Below are 27,476 nucleotides of genomic sequence, written 5' to 3' on the forward strand. Positions count from 1 at the left end.
GGAAAAGGCCTCCCCCCACCCCACATTCACCATAGACACATTGGAGGGCAACCCAGAGTTTCATTTTTTGAGGACAGCTTCAGGCCAAAGATGCAGTGGCCCTTAGACTTAGAGTGTGCTGCATTCTAGCAGGGTTGGCACTGTGGCTTCTGGGCTGCCTGTAGAGTGGATTAGTGGGTTTAAGGGCACCCAGAAGATGGGAGATTTGTTAGAGGTACAGTTTCACGGGCTTGCTAGAGAGGAAGGCAGAGCTCATTCTTAGGTCAGATCCCTATTAGGGCAGTGAATGGATTAAGGCAGTGTGTTCTAGCTTGTGTTTTAGAGGGTGCTGGTCCTCAGGCTATTACTAGGTGTTATAAGAAAAATGGGCCCTTTGCTCATATAGATGTGGAAAATCTAGGTTATACAATTAAACAGATTTGTGTGTGTGTTCTTTGCTCAAAATAAGAAAAGTTCTAAGTGGGCTACATGGAAATTTGAAAGTGAAAATATAACTGCGTTAGCCTGAGAGCCAAGCTGTCTAGCAGATGGCTTGTGGCTAAAGCTTGTCAGGCCTTTCCTGGGGACAGAAGTCATGGAGTATGAAATTAGTGGGGGCTGCAGGGTAGCAATACCAAAGGGATGGAAAGTCTGAATCTTTCTCATGGTCAGCTGTCACTTCCAGTGTGAGGCCTGAGAACATGGGACTTTGGGGGCAGGTCGACCTGGGGTCACGTTCGTGCTTCGCTACTCACTAGCTGTGTGACCCTGGGCAGGTCACTTTACCTCTCTGAGGCTCAGGTTTTACAAATGAGGATAATGCCTCATGTTTCAGAGGGCTGTCAGAAATAGTCAATAACTGATAGCTGTCATCATCCTTCTCATCATCATCATTATTTTGCTGTGGTTATACCCAATGTCTTGTCAGTGTTTAAAGTAGCTTCTTCCTGTGTTAGTTCGTGACTCAGATCTCGCTAGATGGTGTCTCCTAATCCTGCAGTTTGGGTAATGTTAACAAATCCCCAGTTAAACAGACATTTAAGTGAATTTGTCATGTCTTGGGCCCATAATTACTTTGTCAACCTCTGATGAACCACACTTCTGGTCCCCTAAGGATAAGCCCCCACTCCTGTTCTTTTGATAAGTCCTTTTCTCTGCATGGAACCTCTGTTGAAGTTAGTGGGAGTTGTTCTTGTAGAACACATAGATTCCAACAGCCTGGCGCAGTTCCGGGGTCTTGTTGCCATGGTGATTCACACTTTTTTCTCTGAAATTTCACCAGATCCTAAAGATCTTTGTGGACAATCTCTTTGCCATTGTCCTGCTGAAGCAGGCCACAGCCGTGCGCTGCTTGGACATGAGTGCTTCCCGTAACAAGTTGGCTGTGGTGGATGAAAACGACACGTGTCTGGTGTATGACATCCACACCAAGGAGCTGCTTTTTCAGGTGAAATTCCAGAGAATTTCTAGGACATGGTCCTTTGACTCCTTCTCTATTTCCCAGTCCCTGCAGGAGGTTCTCACCCCCTGGTTCCCAGGCAGGTCTCCGGGAGGAGCAATGATGTGTAGGGGTGTAGGCTTTGAGCAGGGGCACAGAGCTCAAGAGGCCCCAGGGCACAGCCCACTGCTCCCACACATGAGCTGCAGGAATTGGGTAAGCCGCTTTGAACTTTGCTTTCCTCACAGGTAAGATGGGCAAGTAATACCTTTCTTTCTGTGAATAGTAAATGAATAATAATAAATTTTTTTTTTAAGATTTTATTTATTTGAGAGAGAGAATGAGAGAGAGAGCATGACGGGGTGGGGAAGGCCAGAGGGAGAAGTAGACTCCCTGCTGAGCGGAGAGCCTGACATGGGGCTTGATTCCAGGACCCCAGGATCATGACCTGAGCCGAAGGCAGTCGCTTAACCAACTGAGCCACCCAGGCGCCTGAATAATAATAAATTTAAGTGGGACACTTGATAGGCTCTCAGTGCATTGGTTAATGTGAGGATGATTCTTTTGCAAAAGTGCTTCTTGCCAATTAGAGGTTTGCTGTATCTATAAGTGACCTAAGACACAGTAAAGACACAGGACTAGTTTTGTCATCTGAAAGAAGGGAAAGGATGATAACCTTCTAGCTATTTCACAAGGATGCTATCAGAGCCAACAAAATGTGAACTGTTTAGGAGATAAGCATTGTTTACATACCATTTGGTCCTATGGCTGGTAGAAGTGTGTCACTGGAGAAGAAATCCCAAGGGCTTCATGCTCAGCTCCTGGCTGGCTTTCTGCCATACTCAGCGCCACTCTTTGCCTCTTTAGGACTTTGTAAGAGGTCAGGGCCTATTTGCCTGAAGCAAGCTCCCCCCTGAAGCTGAAACCTCCCCTGTCTGGCTTCCTTGGCCACAACAGGTGTCCCAGTATTAATCTGCAGATCGAGATGCCCTTCTCAGGGCATTGGGAGCAGAATTAGCAGGGCAGAGGGATGCTGGAGTGTAGGGAGCTGCCTCAGTTGGAAGGGGCTACCTGGCTACTGCTAGCCTGAGCTGACTCTAATAAATCAAGGCAGAGTGATTAAGGGGGAAAAAAGAGCACAGGTTTTATCTTTAGACAGACCTGGGCTCCAGTCCTGCCCTCACCACTTACTGTGTGATATCCAGCAAGTCAGTACAGTTCTCTGAGCCTAAACTTCTCCTTACCTCTGAAATGGAACTAGTAAATGCCCCCTCACAGAATTGCTATAGGACTAAACAAGATACCACAGTACCTAGCTCAGTGCCTGGTATAAAACAGGGCCCTAACTGTTAACTTCTCTCCGCAACCTCAAAACCACCTCCTGTAGGTAGGTTAGCAGGCCCCCGGTTGTGAATCTGTGCCTGAGCCTAGAACCATACAGGAATGGAAGGGCATGTGTCCTTCCCCATCTCCACTGAGGGTTCTGTAGTAGGCTAGGGAAGGTAATTCTCAGACTTTGCCAGGAGACATAAACATTCCCAGCTGTCTTTTTTCTTCTCTCTGCTGCCCCTGCCCCCTGCAAATGAAAACAGCTATATTGTTTTTTCTCATTATAGAAGTAATCCATGCTCATTATAAAAGATTCAGACATTGTAGAAGATTCTAGGTAGAAAGGTATGAACATCTGCTGGTCCCTGGGGCTCCAGAGCTAAGCAGAAAACTTTGAGAGGAGGTAGGGGGAAGGGAGTGCATCCCAGGGTGACTGTATTTCTCCAGTGTGAGAATTTTAAATGCAGAGACAATATATTATTTTCTAATATAAAAATAACACTTTTTTCTTATTATAAAAAAACAACGGATGTTCATGACCAAAAGAAATTTCAGGCAAACAAAAAGCATAGAGAATAAAAAGCACCCACAATTCCACCCACCCTGAAACAATCACTGTTAATTTTTTGGAACAGATCCCTTTAAATCTTCTATACATAGCTATGTATTCCCATTTTCTAACAGAAGTAAAGCCACTTTGCTCATTTTCTCACTGTGTAATGATTAATATTTGGGATAATAATTTTTTTTCAAAAGTAATGCTTGCTTATTAAAAATAGTTCTAACATAAACAAGTACATAGAGGATTTTGCCTCTATGCTTCTATCCTTTTCTTCTGGTTCACTTTTCCTGGTTTTCCCCCCATCCCACTGTTAGCAATTTAGTGTGATTCAGACTTTAAAAAGAATGCTTGACTGAGTGCAGGAATGGTACCAAAGGCCAGGGTGGTTGTCACAAGGTCCTCACTATCCCTGTCCCTCAGGAACCAAATGCCAACAGCGTGGCCTGGAATACCCAGTGTGAGGACATGCTCTGCTTCTCGGGAGGAGGCTACCTCAACATCAAAGCCAGCACCTTCCCTGTGCACCAGCAGAAGCTACAGGGCTTTGTGGTGGGCTACAATGGCTCCAAGATCTTCTGCCTCCATGTCTTCTCCATGTCAGCTGTGGAGGTGCCACAGGTAACCGGGGCGCTTGTCAGCTCTCAGCAATGAGTGGCAGGGCAAGACCAGGAAAGCCAGGCCCCTCACTGATGCATTGGGTTGGGGGATGGATGGGGAGGGAGAGGGAAGAGAGATGAATTGCAGCTATGATGTCATGGAAGGTATTCTGGACTAGAACCTGAAAGCCTGCCTCCACCCTGTACAACCTGTGTGTCTTTGGGCAAACAGCTCCACCTCACTGAGCCTCCATTTCTTTCTGATCCCCCTTTCCTGGTTGGGACAGGGAGGGTATTCAGGGTTGTCTGTCTTCAGACAGAGTGTGTTTCACTGAGGGCCGTGCATGGGGCAGAGTGGAGTAAGCCAGCAAAGCTGGGAGTGCAGCAGTGTGTATGCACAGATGCAGGAGGGGGGATGGTGTGAGAGAAAAGAGAATATGGGTGGGATGGGGAGGGGGCCTGAGGTCTTGTGAGCCAAGAAGGGAGCATGGGACTATCTGCACAAGTCCCTCAAACTAGGAGGCCAGAACAGAAATGGGGGCCTGGAGCCACAAACAGGAGAGGGCAGAAACACAGATGGGAGGGCAGAGATTGGCAACCCAAGTCAGGGCTGGCCTAATCCCAGCTGTCCCAGCTGCCTGTCTGTTCCCCAAATGAATCATGCTCACTGTAGAACTGCCATAAAGTAGAGACAAGCACAAAGGAGACGCTTAGCCCTCAGAATCCCAACCTCAAGGGGAATCAGTCTTAAACATTTTAGGACATACCCACCCAGGCCTTTTCTGTATGTATATGTAACATATGCAGAATATACAATTATGAGTATACAATTTTATATGAACATGTTAAACAAAAGTGGAATCTACTGTAGATATTGTTTTTGACTCTTATCTATAAATATTGCTCCTATAAATGAAACCTCAGATTTACTATACTTCCTTTACTGAATGTGGACCACAAACGAGAGATTTTTAATCACTGTCCTTTATCGCCATCTTCCAATTTAACCTAACATTTACATATTGCAGACCCATCACTTTGTATGAAGTACTGGCTGTCAGCTAGCAGAGTGGCTTTTTCTCTCAGCAATCTACTGGAAGCACGGATCCACCTCAATAAGTGTACTTTTCTAGCATTTTAAAAATACTAAGATGATTGTAGATTGACCTATAGTTGTAAGAAATCATATAGAGAGCCCTTGTACAACTTGTCCAGCTTCCCCACTGGTAACAGTTTGCAAAATTACGGCACAGATGTTTCACCTATGTAGGTTCATGTCGCTACAACCACCAACCCATGAGATCTCTGATGTTGGGTTGCCCTTTTATTGTAACCACACCCGCCTCCCTGCTGTCCCCACCCCAACATTGTTTTTATTTTTTTTTAAAGATTTTATTTATTTATTTGACAGAGAGAGAGACAGCGAGAGAGAGAACACAAGTAGGGGTAGTGGGAGAGGGAGAAGCAGGCTTCCCCCTGAACATGGAGCCTGACGCGGGGCTCGATCCCAGGACCCTGGGATCATGACCTGAGCCGAAGGCAGCCATTTAACCGACTGAACCACCCAGGTGCCCCCCCACATTGTTTTTAATGACTTCTTTTTATCCTATCACATAGATGTTCCACAGCTTACTCAACCAGTACCTACTGTTGGACACTTTTGCTGCTTACAGCTTTTTTGCTATTGTAGATAGCATCTTTCTTGCCAAGTCTTTGTACCTATCCCACCTTAGCTTCTTGGTGTGAATTCCTGGAAGTGAAATTGTTGGATAAAAGGCCATGTACATTTGACAGATTTTTAGACATGTTTCTAGATTGCCCTTCAGCTTCCTTTTTCTGGGTGGGGGTGGAGGGCATCGAACCATTTTATTGAGGGGCTTCAGAGGACGGTCGAAGGGCTGGGAGGACAGTGAGATCCTGTGTGCTCAGCCCAGCCGGGATCTCCCCACCTTCATAGTCACTGAAAGCCTGACTTGGCTTCTTGTAAAGGGTGGGGCTGGGGTCTGCTTCTTCCTCTAAGCTGATGGTACTTATTACTCATTGTGCAGAAATTATAAGTGCCTGACACAGAGCAATTATTCAATAAATATTAGTGGAATTCAGACCTGAGGAAAAGGAAAGAGAAAGAAAGGAGAGAGGTGGGTGGAAGTGGCAGCAGGAGGAGGGGCAAGAACAGCCCTTACTGGATTGTTTCCTTGTAGTCCTTATCTGCTCCCCGTCCCAAACCCATGCACCACATCCACCAGAAACCCAATCTTCCTTAATCGTGCCAAACAGGCTATGCTGATTAAAAGTTTTTCTCCCAAGACTGCCATCCTGACCTCAAAGATAAATGCAATTTGCTGCTCCCTGGCTTTGGCTGGCCAAGAGGAGCCAGAGGGGCGGCCTGGGGCTTCCTCTGCCAAGCCCTTAAAATTCAGAAGCCAGATTCCCCATCCAGTTCCCCCCCCCACCCCCCGCCCCCAATAGCTTCCCCAAGCCCATCCTGCTGATGCAGCAGGGTCAGAACTGCCAAGGGTTAGGAGAGGCAGCCTCAAGACAAAGGCTATTTATCTGTTGCCTCTGCCTCCAGTCATCCTGTGGTTTTGGCCTAGAGAGGAGGGAGAAAGCATCAGACCCACTCTGGGGATTTCTGGTTTCCTTTCGAAATTTACATCATCTTGTGCAAGAACTGGTTTGTCAGGGCTGCCAAGTAGGGCGGCAAGCCCTAGTCAGGCTTCTCGGGGCGGGTGGTGACTTCATGCTTGGAATGCAACAGTGAGATAAAGTAGAACTCAGAGGGCATTTGTTCAGTTAGGATATTTTTAAAACTCCCACTCTCAGATTGTGCCTCCCAAGCAAGCCCAAATGTTAACCATTCATCGTATCCTCGATTCTGATGTGTCTGTCCAAGTCCCTGTTCCAGCCTTACGGGGCATTCAGCGTGGCAAGAAGTTGTGCAGTTTCGGGGAAAGAGCACTGGCTTTGAGTTCTGACTCTGCCGCCTGAACCAGCTGTGATCTTGGGCAACTCCTTTCACTCTTTGGGGACTCACTTCTTTTCTGTTTAGTTAAATATACCTATCTTTCAGGTTTTGTCTGGCCCAATTCCTATTGTTATTAACCATCTTAAAGCAGCAAACACTACAAAACAGAACTGAATTGGAACAGAGGGTGCTCACTAAAGGAGTTTAGAAAGGAAAGCTCATTATGCATGGGGAGTTTGAGAAAGCTTCCAGGAGGTGGTGACACTTGATCTGAGCCCCAGAACGTCTGGGGAGGCAGAGAGGAGCAGGGAGATTGTTTCAGACAGGGGGAAAGATGGGGGTAGGAACAAGTCTGGAGAGTTGGGGAGATGGCGAGGAGCTGGTGCTGAGAAAATACAGTGGAGGTACTGAGCACGTCTCTTGTTTGCTCCTGGTAGCCTGTGAGCTGGGCAGGACATCTAAAGAGAAGTTAAACAGTTTACCTAAAAAAAACCACACAGCTAGGATGTGGCTGAGCTAGGTCTGGGTTCTGGCTCAGCTGCTCCCCTGTCCATACCCTGCTACCCCACTAAAGGGAGGAAGGGTAGGTGGAATGGTACAGGAGAAAAGATGAGCACTCCGAAGCACCCACATCTTGCTGTCAGAGGGCAGAATGGCTTAAGAAAGAAGAAAAAAATCCTTCAACTTGAAAGCTAAAAAATGAGACAGGGAAGTTCAAAGGTATAGGCCCCAAATGGAGAAAACAGCACTTCTAGCTTCACATTTGGGAACCATTAGCATGAAGCACTGGCTGATTGATCTCTACTGCCCGGGAGAGATTGAGTTCCCTTCAGCACACTGGCCTAAAACAAGGGTAGAGCCTTTCGTTATTCAGGACGCCAGACCCAGCTCAGACTTGTTCTCGTGTATGCGCACATACACATATCCCATACCCAAGAGCCAGGAAAGTGCTCAGGACCTGGAGTCAGCTCACCCCCAGGCTCCAGCCCCACGTCTTCCCTATGCTGCTTCTGTGTCTTCAGGCTATAATCCGGGACTGATAACCTGCAACACACACCTGTTGGGACAGATCCAAAAGCAGTATGTAAACCTAAGAAGAGAAGTTATTGGGAACCACTCAGGTATCACAGTGAGGCAGCCCCATCTGGAAGGAGGGACTGCAGGAAGGTTCCCAGCTCCAGGGAACTCAGAGAGATGTGCCTCTCTGAGTAACCTGGAGCTGATAAATCACTTAGGTTTCTTGGGTAAGATGGTTTCGCAGCCCTCTTAATAGGAGGCCATCCCAGACCCCCTCCCCACAGTAATGTTGTTCCTTCCTCCAGCAAACATAGACTGAGGGCCTGCTGGGGGAGGTAAGTACAACCCCACCACTACTCTCAGGGTATGCCCAGACTTGTGGGGGAGACAGGCTTTTAATTACAGCACAACTGAGATCTGGTTAAAGGGCAGAGAAAGTTCAGACTCCTTTCCTTGAGGAGTCAGTGAAGACTTTCCAGAAGAGGTGATACTTTAACTGGGCCTTCAGAGCCAAGTAGGTACTTTCCAGAGGGTGAGGAGGAGCAAGGGCATTCTAGACGAGGGTGATATTTTGTGGTAAAGCAGACCTGGAGGTGGGGAAAGCTGGTGGTAGAAGGAAGGACAGGCAAGAAGTTTGTGCTGCTGAATGCTATGTTTTGGCTATGAAAGGGGGTGGCAAGGTGGCAACTGGAAGGCATGTGGAGTGTGTGGGGTGAGAAGAGTACTGATTAATCTTTATAGTGTTGCTCTGTGGGCATTTGTAATTAAGTCAGTGGCACACATCTGGAGTCAGGCTTTGTATGAATCTGATTCTTTCCATTGCTCTGAAAACAATCTTCTTTCCTTTTGATGAAATCCTGTAGTCTGCTCCAATGTACCAGTACCTGGATAGGAAAATGTTCAAAGAAGCCTACCAGATTGCTTGCTTGGGAGTGACAGACACTGACTGGCGTGAGCTGGCTATGGAAGCTTTAGAAGGATTAGAGTTTGAAACAGCAAAGAAGGTAAGCATCTAGTCAGCCTAAGCTGGAATCTGGCCCTTGGAGGGTCCCTTGAGGAGGCAAAAGGGACTCCAGGTGATATATGAAGAGGCAGACACATACTGTAGTGAGCTCTGGAGATAGACTGGCCTGGATTCAGATCTCAACTCAGCTACCTCCTGAGTCTGGGCAGGTAACTCATTTCTAAGTTTGCTCATTTATAAAATTGGGGTGATGATTAGCCCCATCCTCACAAAGTTCTAAGGGTCTAATGTGGTAATGTCTGTAAAGCCTGATACAGGAGAAACCTCTGATAGATTCTAGCTGTCACCCTTATTAGCTATGATTATGTAAAGCACCTAGCTGAAAGCATGGCACGTAATAGGGATGCAATCAAGGGTAGCTTTTATTATTGGTATGAGCACTTATTGGTATCAGCCATTTTTTACACAGTGCTGTTTTTCTTTGTACCCTGCTAGGTATGGTCAAAGAGATAGTCGAGCTCTCTGATTCTGACAGCAGTGTCACTCCCCACATATTTTGATGGCTTCAATCTGGTGTCATTTCCTGGCCAGTATATTAAAACTACAGAAACTGGCTGACAACGTTTGACCCCTTGCCACGCATCAGAAAAAGCCCAGCTCTTAGTTGGGTTTTCATCTAGAACCTGAGGTGGAGGAAAGGAATGGCCTTCAACTCTCTCTCCCCTACTTCTCCCTTCCCTCTTTATCTTCCCATAGCCAATTAATCATATATTCATTTGCTCATATTACTGAGCATGCAGGGAAGGAATTGCACGGGTATGTGATGCCCGCCCTGTGCTAGGTCAAGACTTGTAGGCATGAAAGGAGAGAGGAACCAAGGCCAGATACCATCTCTGCTGTATATAGGCTGGATGACCCCATACCAGCCGCTTCTCTCATAGACTCCATCCTCCCATGTCTGCAGTGGGGATGGTGAAAATGCTAACTGCCCTGCCTTCCTGACACAGGGTCATTAGGCTTAACTACCACGTTGTAAAAGGGCTTCCAGAACTAGCAAGTGTTATACAAATGCTAGCTGTTTTTAAAACAAGTAAAATTGCTGTTATTTAATTATATTTTTATATCAGCTAAGGGTCAGAAAACTGGTAATAGAGAGGATTTTAAGAATTCAGAGGCAGGAGGAAATATTCTCATGGAGGGAGCTTCCCTCTCCTGCAGGCCTCCTCCCCCACAAAATGCCAGGAGGGATGAGGAATAACAAAGTATTCCTAGACTGTGTTTTATTTGTTTTCAGCCTGGAATGAAATTTAAAGTCTTCCTCAGAGACTGTCATCTCCTCACACCCAAGAAATAAACACTTATCTCAGCTTAGTTCAGCCAACATGGGGTTGGGTACTCAGCAAATATTTGAATGGATCAAAACAAAACTAGAATAACCCTTCTTTTGTTTAACACTAACTCCCAGCCTGTATTCCCCAAGCACTCCCTGGGAATAGAAATTATTGTATTATAGCCACAAGATTTTTACCATAGACTAGGGTTTGATCATTTTATCCAAATTCCGAATCCCCAGCCTTTGTTTTTCTGCTTTGCCAAGTCACTCAGGCACACGGGAGGTAGAGGGTGGTTCCAGCAATAAACTGGTGTCCCCACTAGATGGCAGGGGAGAGCTGCTTAGCACCCGGGACCTCTGTGGTGAGCAGAACTGCAGCTGCTTCCCAGTTCCCACACTTCCCTCTGCTGAGGTTATTCACCGGCCTCGTGACTCTGACCACTCCGACCAGGGCACCCCTGACTCTGCAGAATGTGTGAGGGTCGAAGGAACTCAGAAACAGATTTCTCAAAGTGGCAAATCCTAGAATCCTAGCAGAGCAGAACTAGAAAGACCTTGCAGGAGGCATCGCTAATTTGCCCCTTTCCATAAGGCAGACATTAAGAGCCTAGAGGCAGGGAAGAAGTAGGTTCAGAGCCCCTCAGGTGGAAAATCTCCAGAGCTAGGACTGACACCCAGAATGCTCCTTTCCTCCCTGCCCCTTTGCCAGACATTCCAGGTTTTCCCCTTTCCTTTTGCTTTAAGGAAGCCCAGGTCTAGAAGATAGCTTATAAGACCTCCAGCAAGGAACACAGGTACTCTTGGCCTACCTTTACTCATGTGATGCCTACCTTACCCTTTCAAAGAATTCCTCTTCAGGAATACCCATTTGCCAGGTTCCTACTCTGTGGTGCTCTTCTTAATCCTGCCTCTACCACTGCCTGTGCTCAGAGAGTGAATTGGTGTTCTTCAGGGTATCTAGTTCATACTTGTATAGCTTTTAGCTCATGGAGATTCAATGATCTGTTTAATCTACCTGCCACCCCTTTGAGCACATGGGCCCCTGAATGGGGAGGGGGACAGGTCATATTCACCTCTGGATCCCCAGTACCCGACAGGATGGCTGGCCCTGCAGGATGAAAAGATGAAGTCACATTGTGGTCATCTGTGAGGCAGCCAGAGGCCAGATGACTTTCTCGCTTCCCCACGTCTTTTGGGGTGGAGGATGTCATGCAGCGAAGTGGAGGCTGCAAGTGGTCAGGGTGGTTCTTCTGCATTTCATATTCAAGGACTCCTGGACCTGCTGCTTCCTGTAGATGTGTGTCAGCCCATTTCAAATGGGACATTGTAAAGAAGCACACCTGGTAGAAACATTGACAGCAAAGCCACATGAAGATCAGCCTGACATGGTGGGTTATAATCCTCTAAACCCCTTGCAGAATCAGAAAGCACCAAAGGAGACTTAACTAACACCAGTCTTCCTGAGAAAGGCTGCCTAGAAACTTCTAGCAGCCCATGGGTTAAAGTCTTTGGCTTTACTGTGAGTCCAAGGCAAGAGCTGCACTTTTAGGATTTACGTAAGAGTTTGCCTTCCAGGGACTTGGAGTGATTTATTCCCTAACCTCCCTCTCCCTTCCAGAAACCATCTTTATTCCTTCTCAGCTTTCCCCTCCTCCTCTTCCTCTGTGCTGGTACTGTGGGCTCTGGGTGCCTTGTATTTATGCACTGTTGGTAAGCATAGCTGTCTCCTGCTTTCCATCCCAGTCACCGAGATGTATAGCAGTCTCTCCTCAGTCAGTACATCTTCCCCACTCCCACTCCGATGACACTGCCTCAGAGTATCAGACCACCCTGTTCTTCTCTTTTGCATGGAGATTCCTCTAAGCGGACACCATCCCAGACTGCAGTATCATAGTTTTGTTTTACCTAATCCCAAAGTGATTGATGCAACCAGGACTTCTTTGCTGTTCTTTGTGTGGACTAATCCCAGGGATAAAGCCGTGCCTCACTGGGTGGTATAACCCTCCTGAGTACATGGCAATTAATCAATGCTTGCTTCTTTTCCCTCCTTACTGGCTCACTTTCTAAAGCTTGACTTCCCACCCCCAGCCAATCACCTACTTTTGAAGCCCAGAAGGCAGCTGATTTCATTCTTTTATTTCTTCCCCTGTAGGCCTTCACCAGAGTACAAGACCTCCGATATTTAGAGCTCATCAACAGCATTGAGGTAAAAGACAAAATGTTCTTCCTTCTCAAGAAAGTACAGACTCACTGTCAGTGGCTTATAGGGAGCTCTTCTAGCAGATGAGAGCCTTGAGGGCACATAAACAGAGCCCACTGGTGTCTGGGCATTTGGGCCACAGCCTTGCTCTGGGGGTACAGAATGCCATGGGGCGGGGAGAACAGCACCTGGGAGCAAGGAGTGCAGTCTTTCACTTGGTAGTGGGGTGAGGCAGGTAGGTCCCTAATCTCTCCATAGTTTTGGTTTCTATCTGTGAAAGGGGTTGATTTCACAGGGTTGCTAGGAGGATTAAATAGGTTCTCAGTAACTGGTTTTCACTCCTACAGTGATTGTTAGGTAGTTACCATCCTCTAAGGCTCCAACAATTTGCCAGTGTAGGAAGCATTTCCCAAATGCACACAATCTGCTCCCCACCCACAGGAATGGGACCTGGGGAGGGAGCATGTGGACTGGGGTGGGCTGGTTCTGTGGGCACCATTTGCTGGGTAACTGTAGACAATACTCTTAATTCCTGTGACTGTCTATGAAAAGGCGTACATATTTTTTCTCCTGAACAGATTTATTGTGAAGCTAAGGAAATGTGAGATACATTTGAATTCCCATATGGAAGCAGGGAGGAAATCAGCAAATGTCTTGTCCCTGCAATTCAGTTCAGAATAATAAACACCTGTCATGGGCCAAGCCTGGTGCTCAGCCCTGTGGGCACAGAGCTGAGTGGAAGGGAGGCCTGTGGGAGCTCACAGACTTCTCAGCTGAATAATAGTTGCCACTTGTTGAGTGCATGCTCTATGTCCCATGCATGATCAGTGTGTATACTACAGTTGACCCTGGAACAACATGGGGTTGAACTGCACAGGTCCACCTATCTGTGGATTGTTTTCGATAAATACAGCAGTACTGTAAATGTATTTTCTCTTCTATATGATTTTCTTTTTTTTCTTTTTAAATATTTTATTTATTTATTTGACAGAGAGAGAGAGCGCGCGCCCACACAAGCAGGGAGAGTGGTAGGCAGAGGGAGAGGAAGAAGCAGGCCCCTCCGCAGGGCAAGGAGCCCGATATGGGACTTGATCCTGGGACCCTGTGATCATGACCTGAGCCAAGGGCAGACGCTTAACCGCCTGAGCCACCCAGGCATCCTATATGATTTTCTTAATAATATTTTCTTCGGGCGCCTGGCTGGCTCAGTCAGTAGAGCATGTGACTCTTGATCTTGGGGTTGTCAGTTCGAGCCCCACATTGGGTGTAGAGATTACTTAAAAATAAAATCTTTAGAAAATATATCTTCTTTTCTCTAGCTTACTTTACGGTATATAATACATCCAACACATAAAATCTGTATTAATCAACTGTTTATGTTATCAGTAAGGCTTCTAGTCAACAGTAGGCTATTAGTAGTAAAATTTGGGGGAGTCCAAAGTTATGCCTTGATTTTCAACTCTGGGGGGGTCAGTGCCCCTAACACTCATGTTGCTCAAGGGTCAGCTGTATTTTAAATCCTCACATTGACTTAATGAAGCACAAATACTGTTCTTTCTGTTTGATAAATAATGAAATTAAGGCTCAGAAAGGCTGTGTCACGTCCCCAAGGGTCCATAGGCAAAAGCTTGGTTGGAACTCAAAGCCAGTTCTGTCTAATTCCCAAGCTCAAGCTATCTTTATTCAAGGCCATATTGTCATCTAAGAAGTTGTTTCTGATGCACACCCTCCCCACCTACTCCCTCCCCCAGTACTGTCAGAGTGAGCATCTGTATCTTCCGATGCTTACTTACATGCATGTGTGAAGAGCCATCTACTAGTAATGCCCAGTACTGCTTATTCTCAGGGGCAAGCATCTGGGAATCCACTAGTCTGGATCTAGGGGCCTAACCTGAAGCCATGGAACATGTTCTCTATGCAAAAGTAACTGACCTCTGTGAGACCACCTCTCACCATTTATCATGTCTTAACTGAGTTCCTGTCTTACTGCCTCTTCTAGTGTGCCATGAGCTGGGCAGTTGGTTAAACTTGTAATAATTGCCTTTTGAAAAAGAGCAAATTGCTTTCAAGTAATGATCCATTTTGGCTGCTTTGAGGCCTTCGTAGCTTGCTTCTGGGCATTTGGCATTATTCCAGAGAACCAAGGTTCCTTGCTAGGCTCCTTTGAGATAGGGGAAATATAACTATACTGATAACAGGAGGAAGAGAATCTGCCCATATGGCTACATACATATTGAATATATGTAAATCACTTCTACTGATCATGGTGATATTCTGTGGCCTATGCCTAAATTCCATGCCTAGTGAAACCTATTTTTTAATCTCACTGCAAGATTTTGATTCACTCCCTACAATTAGGAGTTAGTTTATTTGACTGATTAGCCTAAACTATGTGTAGGGGGCTTTTTTGTTACTGTTTTTTGGGTTTGGTTTTTAAAAATTATTTCTGTCAGTGGGAAAGCATGTTGCCTCCAGCTGTTAAAACTTTACCAGCTTGTCTCGGAGTTTGATTCAATGTCTCATCTTCCTCCACTATGATACACTTGCTAGAAAACAAGCAAAAGGAAACTGCTGGGGATGAGAGATTGGGTGCTATTGAGTGTTTACAAATACTTGAGCAGTAGACTAATGAATGTTCCCTAACATGGAAGGACGGAATATGCCAGTTACTTCTCTTTATCTTCAATGCTGCTCGTGTGTGTGTGTGTGTGTGTGTTCGTGTTCGTGTGTGTGTGTGTGTGTGTGCATGCAGGTATGTTGTTGTCACTTGTTTCCGAAGGTGGTATTATGTCGTACAAAGAGCATCTGGAGTCAGACAGACTGAATCCAAATGCCAGCTCTGTATGACCCTGACCTGCTCCTCTTCTGAGTCTCAGCTTCCCTCAGTGTGACACTTGGGTGGTACCACTCACCCTTGGGTCCTTGTGGGAAGTACATAACCAGCACCTAGTGGATGCTCAACATGTGACTCACCTCTTTAGAGACAAAGACATATGAAGACTCATCCTGTTTTGTTAGTCTCCTTCTTGGGAAGAGACCCTAAACTTTTGCTTGTCTGCATCATCATGGGTCACAGCTCGGCCAAACCAGGCCTGGGGACTTGGAAGATCTTGGGAGCTTGGGGGCCACCAAGTGGATAATGCACACCATCCTAGGGGCGCCTGGGTGGCTCAGTTCGTTAAGTGCCCGACTTCTTTTTTTTTTCTTTTAAGATTTTATTTATTTTTTGACAGAGAGAGAGACAGCGAAAGAGGGAACACAAGCAGGGGAAGTGGGAGAGGGAGAAGCAGGCCTCCCGCGGAGCAGGGAGCCCGATGCGGGGCTCGATCCCAGGACCCTGGGACCATGACCTGAGCCGAAGGCAGATGCTTAACGACTGAGCCACCCAGGCACCCATGGTGCCCGACTTCTGATTTCGGCTCAGGTCATGATGTCATGGGTAATGAGATCGAGCCCTATGTCTGCTCTACGCTCAGCGGGGAGTCTGCTTGAGATTCTCTCTCTCCCACTGCCCCTCCCCACTTGCACACATGCACGCTCTTGCTCTCTAAAATAAATAAATAAATCTTTAAAAAAAACACACACCATCCTAACTATACAGTTGTTTCCTTGGAAGAATATACAAGAAAGCAGCCCTGAGGAATTTCCATTAAACAAACAAAAGTTTGCATTACTTTTGATCTTCACTCATCTGAGAAAAAAAATCTGCTTTTGTTGTCAAGCATTCCCACCAGAAACCTAGGTGAGAGACACAACAGCCCAGGAGCCAAGTGGAGGTTCCAGTAGAAAGGCCCAGGGGCTTAACTTGAAATAGCAACATCTAACCTTTGTAAAGGCTGCTTCCTGCCATGGCTGCAGAGGCTATTTCCTGTGCTTCTAATTTTTCCAGGAGAGGAAGAAACGGGGAGAGACCAACAATGACCTGTTTCTGGCAGATGTGTTTTCCTACCAGGGGAAGTTCCACGAAGCCGCCAAACTGTACAAGAGGAGTGGGCACGAGAACCTCGCACTCGACATGTACACCGACCTCCGCATGTTTGAGTATGCCAAGGTAATCCAGCCACAACCTGGGCCCAAGCTGCAACGTGGAACCCACCAGTGTTCTGACACTGTACTGCCCAAGATGTTTATCCCAAGAAGTGATACAGATGGAAAATAGCAACTGCCTTATTAGTAAGGGTTTGGGCAAACTGGCAAACAAAGGAACCATCGATGGCCACTGGTTCAAGCTGGCCTAAAACTCACCTTTTAGGCTGACATCAAAGGGACAAGAGAATGACAGTTCAGACCTTTGTCAGTGACAGAGCTGGATGGACTGTCTGAAGAGTGAACCTGAACCAGCATGGTTCCTTCATTAAGTGTTCAGGGTTCAGGGCTTCAGGTCTTTCTCCCACAAATTCTCTCAAACCTTTGTAGAAGCCACTGGGAATCAGTGTCCTCAGGCACGAGCTGGTTCTACCATTGTTATACAGGACAATATGGTTCACTTCAGCCAAGGTTTCCTAAATGTCTGCTCTCTGATTGGTACTAGGCTTTTCACTGGGCTTTGGAGACACCATGACTGAGTCCCTGCCCTCCAGTACTAGCACAGTGTGCTTCCTGTCACCCCAGGGGTGCATCTGTATTTGTGATGGTAGAGATTTCCCTTGCATTTGAAGGTCCTCTATTAAGGTTAGTCCCCAGCAGGTCTGGGTACATGACAGGGGTCTTCCGAGAGCAGGCTCCTGATGGTTTATGTGAGAACAAGTCCCACTGGGGAGCCTAGGCCATCAAGCCTTTTGTAGTTCAGCCTAATGCAAGGTACAAAGAGCCTTGGGTGCGTTGAGCAACCAGGCTCTTCCTTCCACAGAAATGCCTTTGTTAACCTGCCTTTCCCGATACTGTCAGGATAGGCTTCAGAATGTTATTAAGTGAGTCATCAGCCACAACCAATTAGTGGCTATTAATGGTAATTACCTAGCTCACAAGTTCAAGATGGAAAATCTTCCCCATTTTTTTTCCTCCTTTTTTGTTCCCAAAGATGGCTGTGCTCTTCTGTCCCACCTGTGAGATCCTGGGGCTGAAGGTTGCATCTCAGTGACTGTGATGTGGCCCAGGGGTTTCTAGTCATTAATATCTGAATGAGCACCTTGGTCCTAGCCTGTCTTTTTACCTTGATGGTTCCTTCACCCCATCCCCCAGATCCAAGTGCTTGAGGTTCCCCCACTTTGTCCTCTTCCACTTTTTTACCCTCTCCTTATACTCCCACACCACACACACACACACACACACACACACACACACACACACACACACACACACAGTATTTAACACTGCATTCATACTGAGAACAGCTAAATCAGTGTGTCTTTTTCTGGGGATAACAACATTTAAACTGAGGACAAAACCTTAACTAAAGGATTAAATCCCTAGGAGTAGAATTTAGGCATTAGGAATAGCAGGATGTGGTTGTTCTTCAGAACCAGCAGCCTTTCCTGGAACCTCTGAAACCTCCTAGTAGGCAGCTGCAGTGCTCACTTGGCATTTGGAGAGCCGGTGTGAGTCCTGGTCCTTCCTGTGGGTCCTTCCTGGTCTCTTCACTTTGTTGAGCCTCCATTGTCTTCTCAGAGGGTAACATAGCTACAGCTCACCTCAGTTCTGAGAATTGCACAAAATAATGTATGAGGAAGCCCTTTGCAAAGGCCAAACTAGAGAAAGGCTGGGAAAATGAGAGGAGCTAAGTGTGACCACAGAGTGGCTATTCTTAAGGCCTCTCCCCAGCCAACCCCACTCCTCTCCTTACACTGAGGCCCCTCCTCACACCTCAGGTGAGCTTCGTGTACCCACAGTCTCCCATCCAGAAATGCAGCCCACTTACACACTCCATCTGGTCTGCCTCTCTATGAAGGTAAATATTCTGGGGGTTGTTTTGGTTTTAGTTTTTGATCGCAATTCCAAGTAGGTTGGTTCTGTTTCAGTCCCCCCCCAGTAGTCTGACTTTGAGGAAATGTGTACATACACATTATGATGGGGGGCAGGGGGGGAATACAGTGCTTATTAACATGGCATGTTTTTGTTTACTTGAAAATTGCTTCCCAAGATTCAATCTGGTTTTCGGAAAATTTTTAAATTACATTCCCACATACAAATAAATTGTATGCTTTCCGGATAAGTGACATGTTTATATGGTGATAAAGGGAATTATAATGCTCTTAACTCTTATGTAGTATGTCCTTATCAAAATCACCAAGCATGAGAACACTGTTTAGTCTCATTCATCACTCAGCACAGCCTCTTTCTGTCCACTCCAGGACACAGTCTTTGCCATGGCCCCAGATAACATGTAAATTAGCTTCATGGAACCAAAGAACCTTTGAAAACCCAGTTTGCTGAGCCTCGAAGGAATCATTTAGACTCAGCTTCAATTAGGTCAGAGCTCCCTGAGCTGGGCTGTTGGGCTGGAGGTGGCTCCTTCAAGCCTGTGAGCTGTGTCTGGCTGGTCTTCTTGTTGATGACCCAAATTTATGGCTTGCTCTTGGCCTCTGACCCTTCTCACTATAGTCACCCCAAGTCCACCGAGCACTCACTTTGAAGGACATTTCTGTTCTCTTATGATGCCTGTTTTCTCCAGCTGCTAGCCTCATTTAACCAACCAGATTAGCAGAGTTTCCAGCTTTGCACTCGCATAAACAGTATGCGTTATACTAGTTACCAAGAATAAAGGCTGTGTTTGTAACGGCCGAAACTAGGCATCTTCAGATTGTCAGTGAATGCTTTCCAAGCTTCTTCCCCTGTGTGAGTTCCAGAGACCAGAGGCCAGCGAGATGGGCCTGTCTTTTATTGGATCCCAGCATCAGGGTAAATGATGCCCTTTCCTCCCCTTACAACAGTTGGTTGTCTTAGGCCAATCTAATATATTATTTTAGGGGCTACACAATTACCCTGAAAGCAAATGGAAAAAAAGAGAGCTAATTGTTCAAGTGGGTTTTTAGCATACATTGACTGTACTTTCCTGACAAATGAGTGCTAATCATGGGGAAAGGAATGCTTTTTTTATACTTTGTGAGGTTGACACAGTGCACTCTCTGCAGGGTACATTATTCCTAAGACAAACCACTTCTTGCTAGTAATGCAGATCTGGGCTCTAAGCACTCTTAATTTCCCTTTTTGAAAAGCCCCACCTTTAAAAATGTCAGCACCAAAGCTGCCTCAACTATGGCAAACTCCCATGTCTATATTTGGGGTAACTATATCCTGAAAAGAGATGATTTTCTGAGGCTGTTTCTCACGCATTCCAGGGCTAACCCAGGGAAGCCAGCCATGGGCTTTCAGAGGCCCCCTGTTATCTCTTCCTTCCCAGGTTCTCTCTAGGCCTCTTCCCCCCATCTAACCCCCCCATGGCCTCCTGCTGCCCCTACCTCTACAGACCTGATAACAGAACAGGATTTGATATCATCCAGTCGAAAAGTAACTAACTAAGAACACTTGTGCTCCTTACCTGCTCTCGGCACATAACCGGGGAAGAAGCCAGTAGGATGATGCTCTAAGTTCAGGCAACAGAATGTGAACAGAATCAGAAAACAGATGTGAACAGTACTCCTAGTGTGGTGTGGTAGTTGAGGAGAGGGCACAGTGGGGCTCCCCTAAAACTCTGTACATCATTTTGTCACTTAGGTTTATGGGACCACATGCTTAGCCTCACTCTGAGGCATGTGGTATCATCCCTTTTAACTGAATAAAGATTGTAGGTCTGGATATTTGGAATTAGGCAACCAGGTTGCAGAGTCACTATATGGGAATAGTCACACATATATCCGTCTCTATATGAGAGAGAGAGAGACAAAGTAACCTGATCATAAAACCTCAACACTGCAGAGTTTGTGTAAGTACTCCAAAGAGTCCGGAAAGTATTGTTTAGCTGAAGAACAAATGTCTGTTAGTGGAAAGGGCAGGAAACGTTCAGGGCCATAGTCCTTGACACTGTCCCATACTCCCAAGGAGCACCTGTGGGGCAGCCTATGAGCACTCCTCCCTGACACCTGGGACTGCCCCCCAGTCAGCCATGCAGGGATGGGCTCACGCCTGCATCCTGATTGCCTCCTTCAGCCAAACAGAGCCCTTCCTTGCTCCAGCTTTCGGCAGCCTGATGTAATGCTGGCAGCAGGAAGTTCTAATCTGGAGTGTTTTTGTTTGTTGTGCTTCCTCAGGATTTCCTTGGATCTGGAGACCCCAAAGAAACAAAGATGCTAATCACCAAACAGGCTGACTGGGCTAGAAATATCAACGAGCCTAAAGCCGCTGTGGAGATGTATATCTCAGCGGGAGAGCACGTCAAGGCCATAGAGATCAGTGGCGACCATGGCTGGATTGACATGTGGGTTTTCAGTCCCTGCCCCAAGAAGCATTTGGCAGCATGTCATGTCATGTCAGCTTTTGGTTTTGACTGACAAGGGAAAAAATAGTATTTCTCTAAATATATAATCCAAATGTAATAGTGACTAGGTTTTTGGGAGACAGAGATTGAACGAGGCAGTCACTGCCTTTGAGGAGCTTAGTGGATCCCTGGAGAAAGGGTTGGGGGTGGGGGAAAAGTAAGGGGAGATACCCCGGCATTAGAGCTGCCATTCACTGAGCCTTCCCTAGGAGCCAGGCACTGAGATATCTTACAAACACTTGATTCTCCCCCACACCCTAAGCTGTGGTGTTTCCATGCCCAGCTTCCAAATGAGGAAACCAAGGCTCAAGGACCAGGTGATCACATGAGGCAAAACAGCTGGGAAACCATGGAGCTGAGCTTCAAACTGACCTGGCTGATTTCAGTGCCCCTAGCATGTGTAATGGTAGGAACCAAAAAAAGAACAAGAACGCTTCTTTTTTTTTTTTTTTAAAGATTTTATTTATTTATTTGAGAGAGAGAATGAGAGAGAGCATGAGAGGGAAGAGGGTCAGAGGGAGAAGCAGACTCCCCGCTGAGCAGGGAGCCCAATGCGGGACTCGATCCAGGGACTCCAGGATCATGACCTGAGCCGAAGGCAGTCGCTTAACCAACTGAGCCACCCAGGCGCCCGAACAAGAACACTTCTAAGCACACCAGGGAAGGAGACAAGAATTCTCATGGGAGGAACCATGGATGTGGTCTTTGCGTGAACGGCCTTGAATTTTAAGAGGTAGAGGGTGGTAGGGAGGGGAAGGGCATGAGGCCAAAAAAACAGCACAAACCAGGAGTCACCCAGAAGGGGGGGTGGGCATGCAGTGGGGCTGCCCAGAGAGATAATGGATTCAGTTTTGAGACTCCTAGAGCATCAGACCTCCAAGGGGGGGCTTTCTCCTCCCATAGTCGAGGAAGGTAGACTTCACACTCATGTACCTGTGTGTGTGTGTGTGTGAGTGTGTATGTACACATACAGGTGCACACTGCCAGAGCTGGTAAAGAACATGTGAGGGAGCAGCTCCTGACAGTGGCTCAGTCTGAACCCTACAGGCTGTTGGTTATCCTGGAAGCCATACTGTGGTCCACAGGTCGTAGTGGCCTAGGCAGGTTAATGACTAAGTCACCTCCCTGAACCCCACCATGTAGTTGCCATGTATGCCCCTCACATACGTGCCATATGTATATGACCTACCGCCCCATCTTTCTCCTGTGCAAAATGAAGTTTCTTGAAGATACAGATCTTGCCCCCCAAATTATTCTTTTCACAAAAGGAGTGATACAGGAGAGAACCAGGCAGATTTGTGGCCCTGCTCTCCCCTCTGGTTTTTCATGTCACTTTCATTTGCAACTGACATGTATCAGGTTACCCTGGAGATACCTAACTAGTTCAGGAAAGAGATATTTAAGCATGTTCCATCCTTTTTCCAGGTCTGGCTGTAAAAGGTGCCTCTTCTCCAGGGACATTTGGTTTGATGGGTGGGGCTGGGGGGCTCTAAGGGGTTGGCTGTGCCACCTTTCCTTAAAAATGTGTTCTTTCTCTGCTGAGAAATGTTATTTTTAGATGTCATTATTATTCTAAGTACAGATTGACAGGCCTCCCTGAGCTTGCCTGTGTCTGAGACAGGGATCTGTTACAGCTGCTTCCCCTTCTTTTTTCACAAAGAGCAAGCTGGGTAGAGCCCCTTTCCCCTGAGAGAGCTGGTTTTACTCCAAACCCCAGCCTGACCAGAGGGAATAAGCATGTTTCATCCACCCCCTCATGTCCTCACAAGTAGTGGGAGGGCCAGTTACCACTGGGAAGGAGTGGTGAGCCCCAGTGGTCCCTGTGGCCCCTCGCCCATGGTCAGCACCTTGGCCAGCAGGAGAGGCACACCCAAGATTTCCAAGAGGCTTTTCTTCCAGAGCTCAGAGCTGGCTCCACACATGCCTCTTCCTCTAAAGTCCTGTCGGCTGAAGAATTCTCATGCCTCTACCTATACTTTCCTATGAGAATTCCTGAAACAGTGTGGAAAGAGCATTCTGCCACTTGCTGGCTGTAGAGTCTTGAGCAGGCTGCTTCACCTTCGACCTAGCCTTTAGTCTTCTCATCTGTAAAATGAGAATAATAGTACCTCTAAGGGCAGTGAAGATTCAATGAGATCACACATGTGAAGAAAGCTCATGGTGCTGTGCTTGGTACCAGTAAGTGATCAGTAGGTGTTCATTTCTATCCCCAGATACTGCTGGATAGATAGTGACTCTGTGAAAGGCACACACAAAGTGGGGGGAGACAGTGTCCTTTAGCAGGTGACTTCTGGTCACTGGGCAATGTTTCTGGATTATATATTCACTCATTTAAGAACCACCCGTCAAGCACCAAGGGCCATGGCACCATATTGAGCACTGGGGACATTAACATGAATCGACATGGAGCCTGCCCTCAAGAAGACCCAAAAGCCCGTGCTGCTTTCTTCCATCAGGTTCCTGTTACAGGAGTCCATCTCCTCCCTGTGCTTTTACCTCTCCAGGTTAATCGACATTGCCCGTAAACTGGACAAGGCCGAGCGGGAGCCCCTGCTGATGTGTGCTTACTACTTCAAGAAGCTGGATAACCCTGGCTATGCTGCTGAAACCTACCTAAAGATTGGTGACCTGAAGTCCTTGGTTCAGCTGCATGTGGAGACCCAGCGCTGGGACGAGGTGAGGGTAGAGCATGCCTCATGGGCTAGGGGGCCCCATGTGAGCCCTGGACCACAGGGGGCTTTTTGGGGTTTGGATGGAGAGCAGCTGCCCTCATCATGAGAATGAACATTGGCCTGGCTATCAGGAGACTAACCCTCGAATTCTCTGAGCCAGCATGTCTTAGAGGCCCATTTATTGGTTCATTCATTCAGAAAATCTTTATGCACTGCTGGCTTCATGCTAGCCCTGTGATAGACACTGGGGATGTGAGAGTTAACAGGACAGCCCTGTGCCTGCTGTGGGTCTGAGCTGCTTGTGACCAGCACCACATGCTGATAGATCTCTGACATGGAGACACACCTGTGTAACATTCAAAACCTGCTAGGTGCCATTTGACAGAAAATGCCACCCATACTCTCCAGGTGGAGGCTGCCAGAACCATTTCAGGGGCAGCTCTTTCTCCTCCTTCTTCCCTCTAACCTGGACTCCTTCCTGAGAGGATCAGGGGCTGCACCCACGGTCCTCGCTCCACCCTACCCACCCATCCACCCACTGAGGTCTAGTTTACAGAGCCATAGCAAGACCTTTTCTGAATAAAGCTGTCTGACTCTTGTCTGCCCTCTGAGTGGCTCCATTTGGTGAGGTGACAAGGTTACTGATGAGAAGAGGTGGGGCCAGGGACAGAGGCAATAATGGCTTCTCAAGATAAATTTATTAGGAGATTTCTCAAGCAGCATAAATTAGAGCATCTTAGAAACACTCAGTCCTGACTGCATCAGGCAAACTTTCTCCCTGTTGCCACATACTGTCCCCCATGACTCATTTCCAGTTCTCCTAGCCTGACGGGTGGTTCTGGGGCTTAGACAAAGCAGTCATTGGGTCCCATACAGCACCAAGTCCATAGTCATCTTTGACAGCTAATAAGCAGTGACGATGATAATGTCAATTCTGTTTCCTTAGGTGTCATCTGCAATTAAAAGAAATCTGTTTGCAGCGCTACAGGAGCCCACGCAAACCCTCAAAATAAAATGTTTCCGATTCTGTGCTGCTTCTGTGGTCCAGAAACAGACTGTGTTGTTATTGAATCCAGTCACTTGCATATTGCTGTTAATTGTCTTTTGTTTTCAAAGAGCTGATTTGTTTTTGCGTTTCTGGGGGTGGTGGTAGGGGGAGGCACTCTCCCCCTCTGAGTTGTCAGGCTGGCAAAATATGACACATCCCTAATGGATTCAGCCAAGTGCCATGTTTTCATGGGGGCTGTGAGGGCTGCTTTATTAAGAATGCATTTGCTCCTTCCTCCAGGCCTTTGCTTTGGGTGAGAAGCATCCCGAATTTAAGGATGACATCTATGTGCCCTACGCTCAGTGGCTAGCAGAGAATGATCGTTTTGAGGAAGCCCAGAAAGGTAGGCCACACAGACTGACACCTTGCAGAAGGAGCAGGAGATGGTACTGCCAAGACCCACATTTCAGAAAGGCTGTCAAGCCCCTCCCATCACGGGTCTGAGGATGGACGACTTCACCCTGGGGAATGTGACGTGTTTCCTGGTGAAGACTGGGGAGCAGTGGAAAGAACATGGGCTTTGGAGTTGGACACACCTGGGTCCATCACTCACATGCCTCCGGACCTCAGGCAGGTCCTGTCTCTTCTCTGAGCAAAGCACTGTGCACTCAAAGTTGCTTCCCACTTAATCCTCACAGTAGCCCTATGATGTCGGTACTGTTTTCTAGTGAGAAAGCTGAGGTTGGAGGAGGTAAAGGGATTTATTTGCCTGAAGTTCCACAGCAAGGAAGTGGCAGAGACAGAATCTGGGCCAGGCTGGGGTGGGGACAAAATATGAGAACTCCCACAGTGTGTCCGGCATGGTCTCACCTGCCTCTTTCCTCTACGGCAAACAGTAACTTGGCTCAGATAAACAGGGTGTCCTCTGCTCCTTGGCATTTCCACTGGTAAAGTGGGCTGCACCCCACATATGGCGGTATCCGAGATAGCAAAAGGAAGCATAGAGCTTTTACCGGTAATAGCAATTTTAAAATGTGACTGCCTTCTCTGTGTCAGGCACCGGCTGGGCACTTAACTACATAACCCTGAACTTCGCCAGCAGCCCTGCAGAGACGCCGAGGCTAACTGTGCCCCGCAAAGTCACAAAGCCAGAGGGAGTGGCAGAGCGAGGTTTGGACGAGGATCTGTCCGCCTGGGAACCTGATTCTTGTGACTAGGTCTTGCTGCCTCCTTAGGAAGTCTTCTAACTGAAGCTGGGTGTGTCTATTCCATAGCATCTCATTTACACTTCTATATGGTAACAGTTGCCACCTCCGGACACATTGCGGAACAAATGTCTCCCTGTTGGAGCTCCTCAGCTAAAAGCCCCCATTGAAAGACAGCATGTTCTCTTCTGCTTTAGCATTTCCAGAGCACCCAGTTGCTGAAGTATGTGCATGTTTGGGCAAAACACATCAACCTATCCATCTGTCTGTGTCTGCCCTTCCAAGAATCCATCGCCATAGTAACTTGGTACTCAGACAAGAGATTGGAGATGAGACTGGAAAAAAGGCCAGACCTTTTCCTTCTCTAAAGCAGAGGATTGGGATCATCTGAGTGCCCACATGTGAGCAAGTGTCACAGCTAGAAGTGCCTCCCTGGCAGCCCCCAACTTCCTGAGGGTCTGGCCACATAGTTAAGAGTCAGGAAATTTCTGTTAAATGGATATAGGGATTATTGAGAGATTTTTTTGCATGTTTGCACAAACGTTTGGTTGCTAGAGCTGGGAGCCATATTTTTCAAGGTTGTCATTAAAAAGCACACAGTTGAAGACTGATGGGGGACTTAAGTGGGGATAGGTTCTGTAACCTTGGGTATGCCACCTTACCTACACCTTCGTAAGTCTGTTGTGACCATCCAACAAGGAATCAGCAACAAAAATACTTCGTGAGCCACCAAACCTGTTCAAGTGTCAGGTGCTACAAGTGTCACCCCAGGTGTCACAAAGCCTTGTCCTGGAACGGGGTGAGGGTAAGACCTCACTGGTGAGGGGCAGCAGTGCCATCCTCAGACTTCGCCCTGCAATTTGGCCCCAAGGGTTTTCTTTCTGCCATGCTTTTCTGAAGTCAGTTGCCTTTTCCCAGCCAGAAAGGAATATATCTCACTGTACTTTTTTCAGGATGTAGCCTCAGTTATTTATAGCCTTCGGCCTGAGAGGCGCATCCCAGCAACGACGTGCTGCAGATGCTCCCAATGAGTGTCCTACTTCTACAGCAGCCCCTTGCAAGCCCTGCAGAATTCCATCCCACTCCCCAAATTGTGTGTGTTTTTGTGCCCCTCCAGCGTTCCACAAGGCTGGGCGGCAGCGGGAAGCGGTCAGGGTGCTGGAGCAGCTCACACACAATGCCGTGGTCGAGAGCAGATTTAATGACGCTGCCTATTATTACTGGATGCTGTCCATGCAGTGCCTTGATATAGCTCAAGGTGAGTAAACAGCAGCCAGGCCACTTGTTTTCCCCAGCCCTGCTCTGGCACCAAGATAAACATCGAAGGAGCTGGAACGTTTTAATTAAAGCCCTGGGCTTGTTTATTGGGTGTATTGTCCATAACCCTGTCTTGCAGCAGCATAATCTGGTGTGTCATCTTTTTCCAGTTTGCCCATAAGTTTAATGATGGTATGAGGGCTGTCCTGGGGTTATGGTTGGGAGGTCCTGCCCTGTGTTGCTAATTCAGAACATATCTCTCCCCTGCTACCTGGGAGCCTATAACTGGACCCAGGTGAGCACTTTTAAAAAAAATTTTAATTAAATGGAAAGATGAAAAAGAGATCACTTTACAATAACACACTCCAGATTCTCACTCATTCCAGGCAGGAAAATAGTTTCATTGTTGCTTTCTTGAGACTTCCCATGATGCACTGAGGGAGTTCTGGAAGCGGAGGGGACAGGGAGACATTCTTCACTGGACTAAGGCCAGCATGCTGGAGTGGGAAAAACACTGGAATTGGAGGCAGCTAGGTGACTTGTAACAAGTCACAATTT

The 27,476-nt window shown here is 47.2% G+C and overlaps 2 protein-coding genes across 5 annotated transcripts in view; one reads left to right on the forward strand and one right to left on the reverse strand.

Annotated features, from left to right (window-relative positions):
- Positions 1 to 27,476, reverse strand: part of MBD4 (methyl-CpG binding domain 4, DNA glycosylase) — a 201,609-nt gene that overhangs the window by 39,359 nt on the left and 134,774 nt on the right. The window lies entirely within an intron of this gene.
- IFT122 (intraflagellar transport 122) overlaps positions 1 to 27,476 on the forward strand; it is a 69,590-nt gene that overhangs the window by 30,531 nt on the left and 11,583 nt on the right. For 3 of the 4 annotated variants that reach the window (XM_081801626.1, XM_081801607.1, XM_081801612.1), the window contains 9 exons: positions 1,262 to 1,426; positions 3,729 to 3,926; positions 8,750 to 8,890; positions 12,336 to 12,389; positions 16,273 to 16,434; positions 20,570 to 20,736; positions 23,301 to 23,472; positions 24,757 to 24,859; positions 26,779 to 26,919. In XM_081801626.1, the coding sequence (XP_081657752.1) occupies positions 1,262 to 1,426; positions 3,729 to 3,926; positions 8,750 to 8,890; positions 12,336 to 12,389; positions 16,273 to 16,434; positions 20,570 to 20,736; positions 23,301 to 23,472; positions 24,757 to 24,859; positions 26,779 to 26,919 (1,303 nt within the window). The remainder of the gene's footprint in view (positions 1 to 1,261; positions 1,427 to 3,728; positions 3,927 to 8,749; positions 8,891 to 12,335; positions 12,390 to 16,272; positions 16,435 to 20,569; positions 20,737 to 23,300; positions 23,473 to 24,756; positions 24,860 to 26,778; positions 26,920 to 27,476) is intronic. The other variant, XM_081801618.1, reaches the window with a different exon arrangement.

The sequence above is a fragment of the Leptonychotes weddellii genome, chromosome 1 (assembly GCF_054177405.1).
Source record: "Leptonychotes weddellii isolate Sample4059 chromosome 1, ASM5417740v2, whole genome shotgun sequence".
Taxonomy (NCBI): domain Eukaryota; kingdom Metazoa; phylum Chordata; class Mammalia; order Carnivora; family Phocidae; genus Leptonychotes; species Leptonychotes weddellii.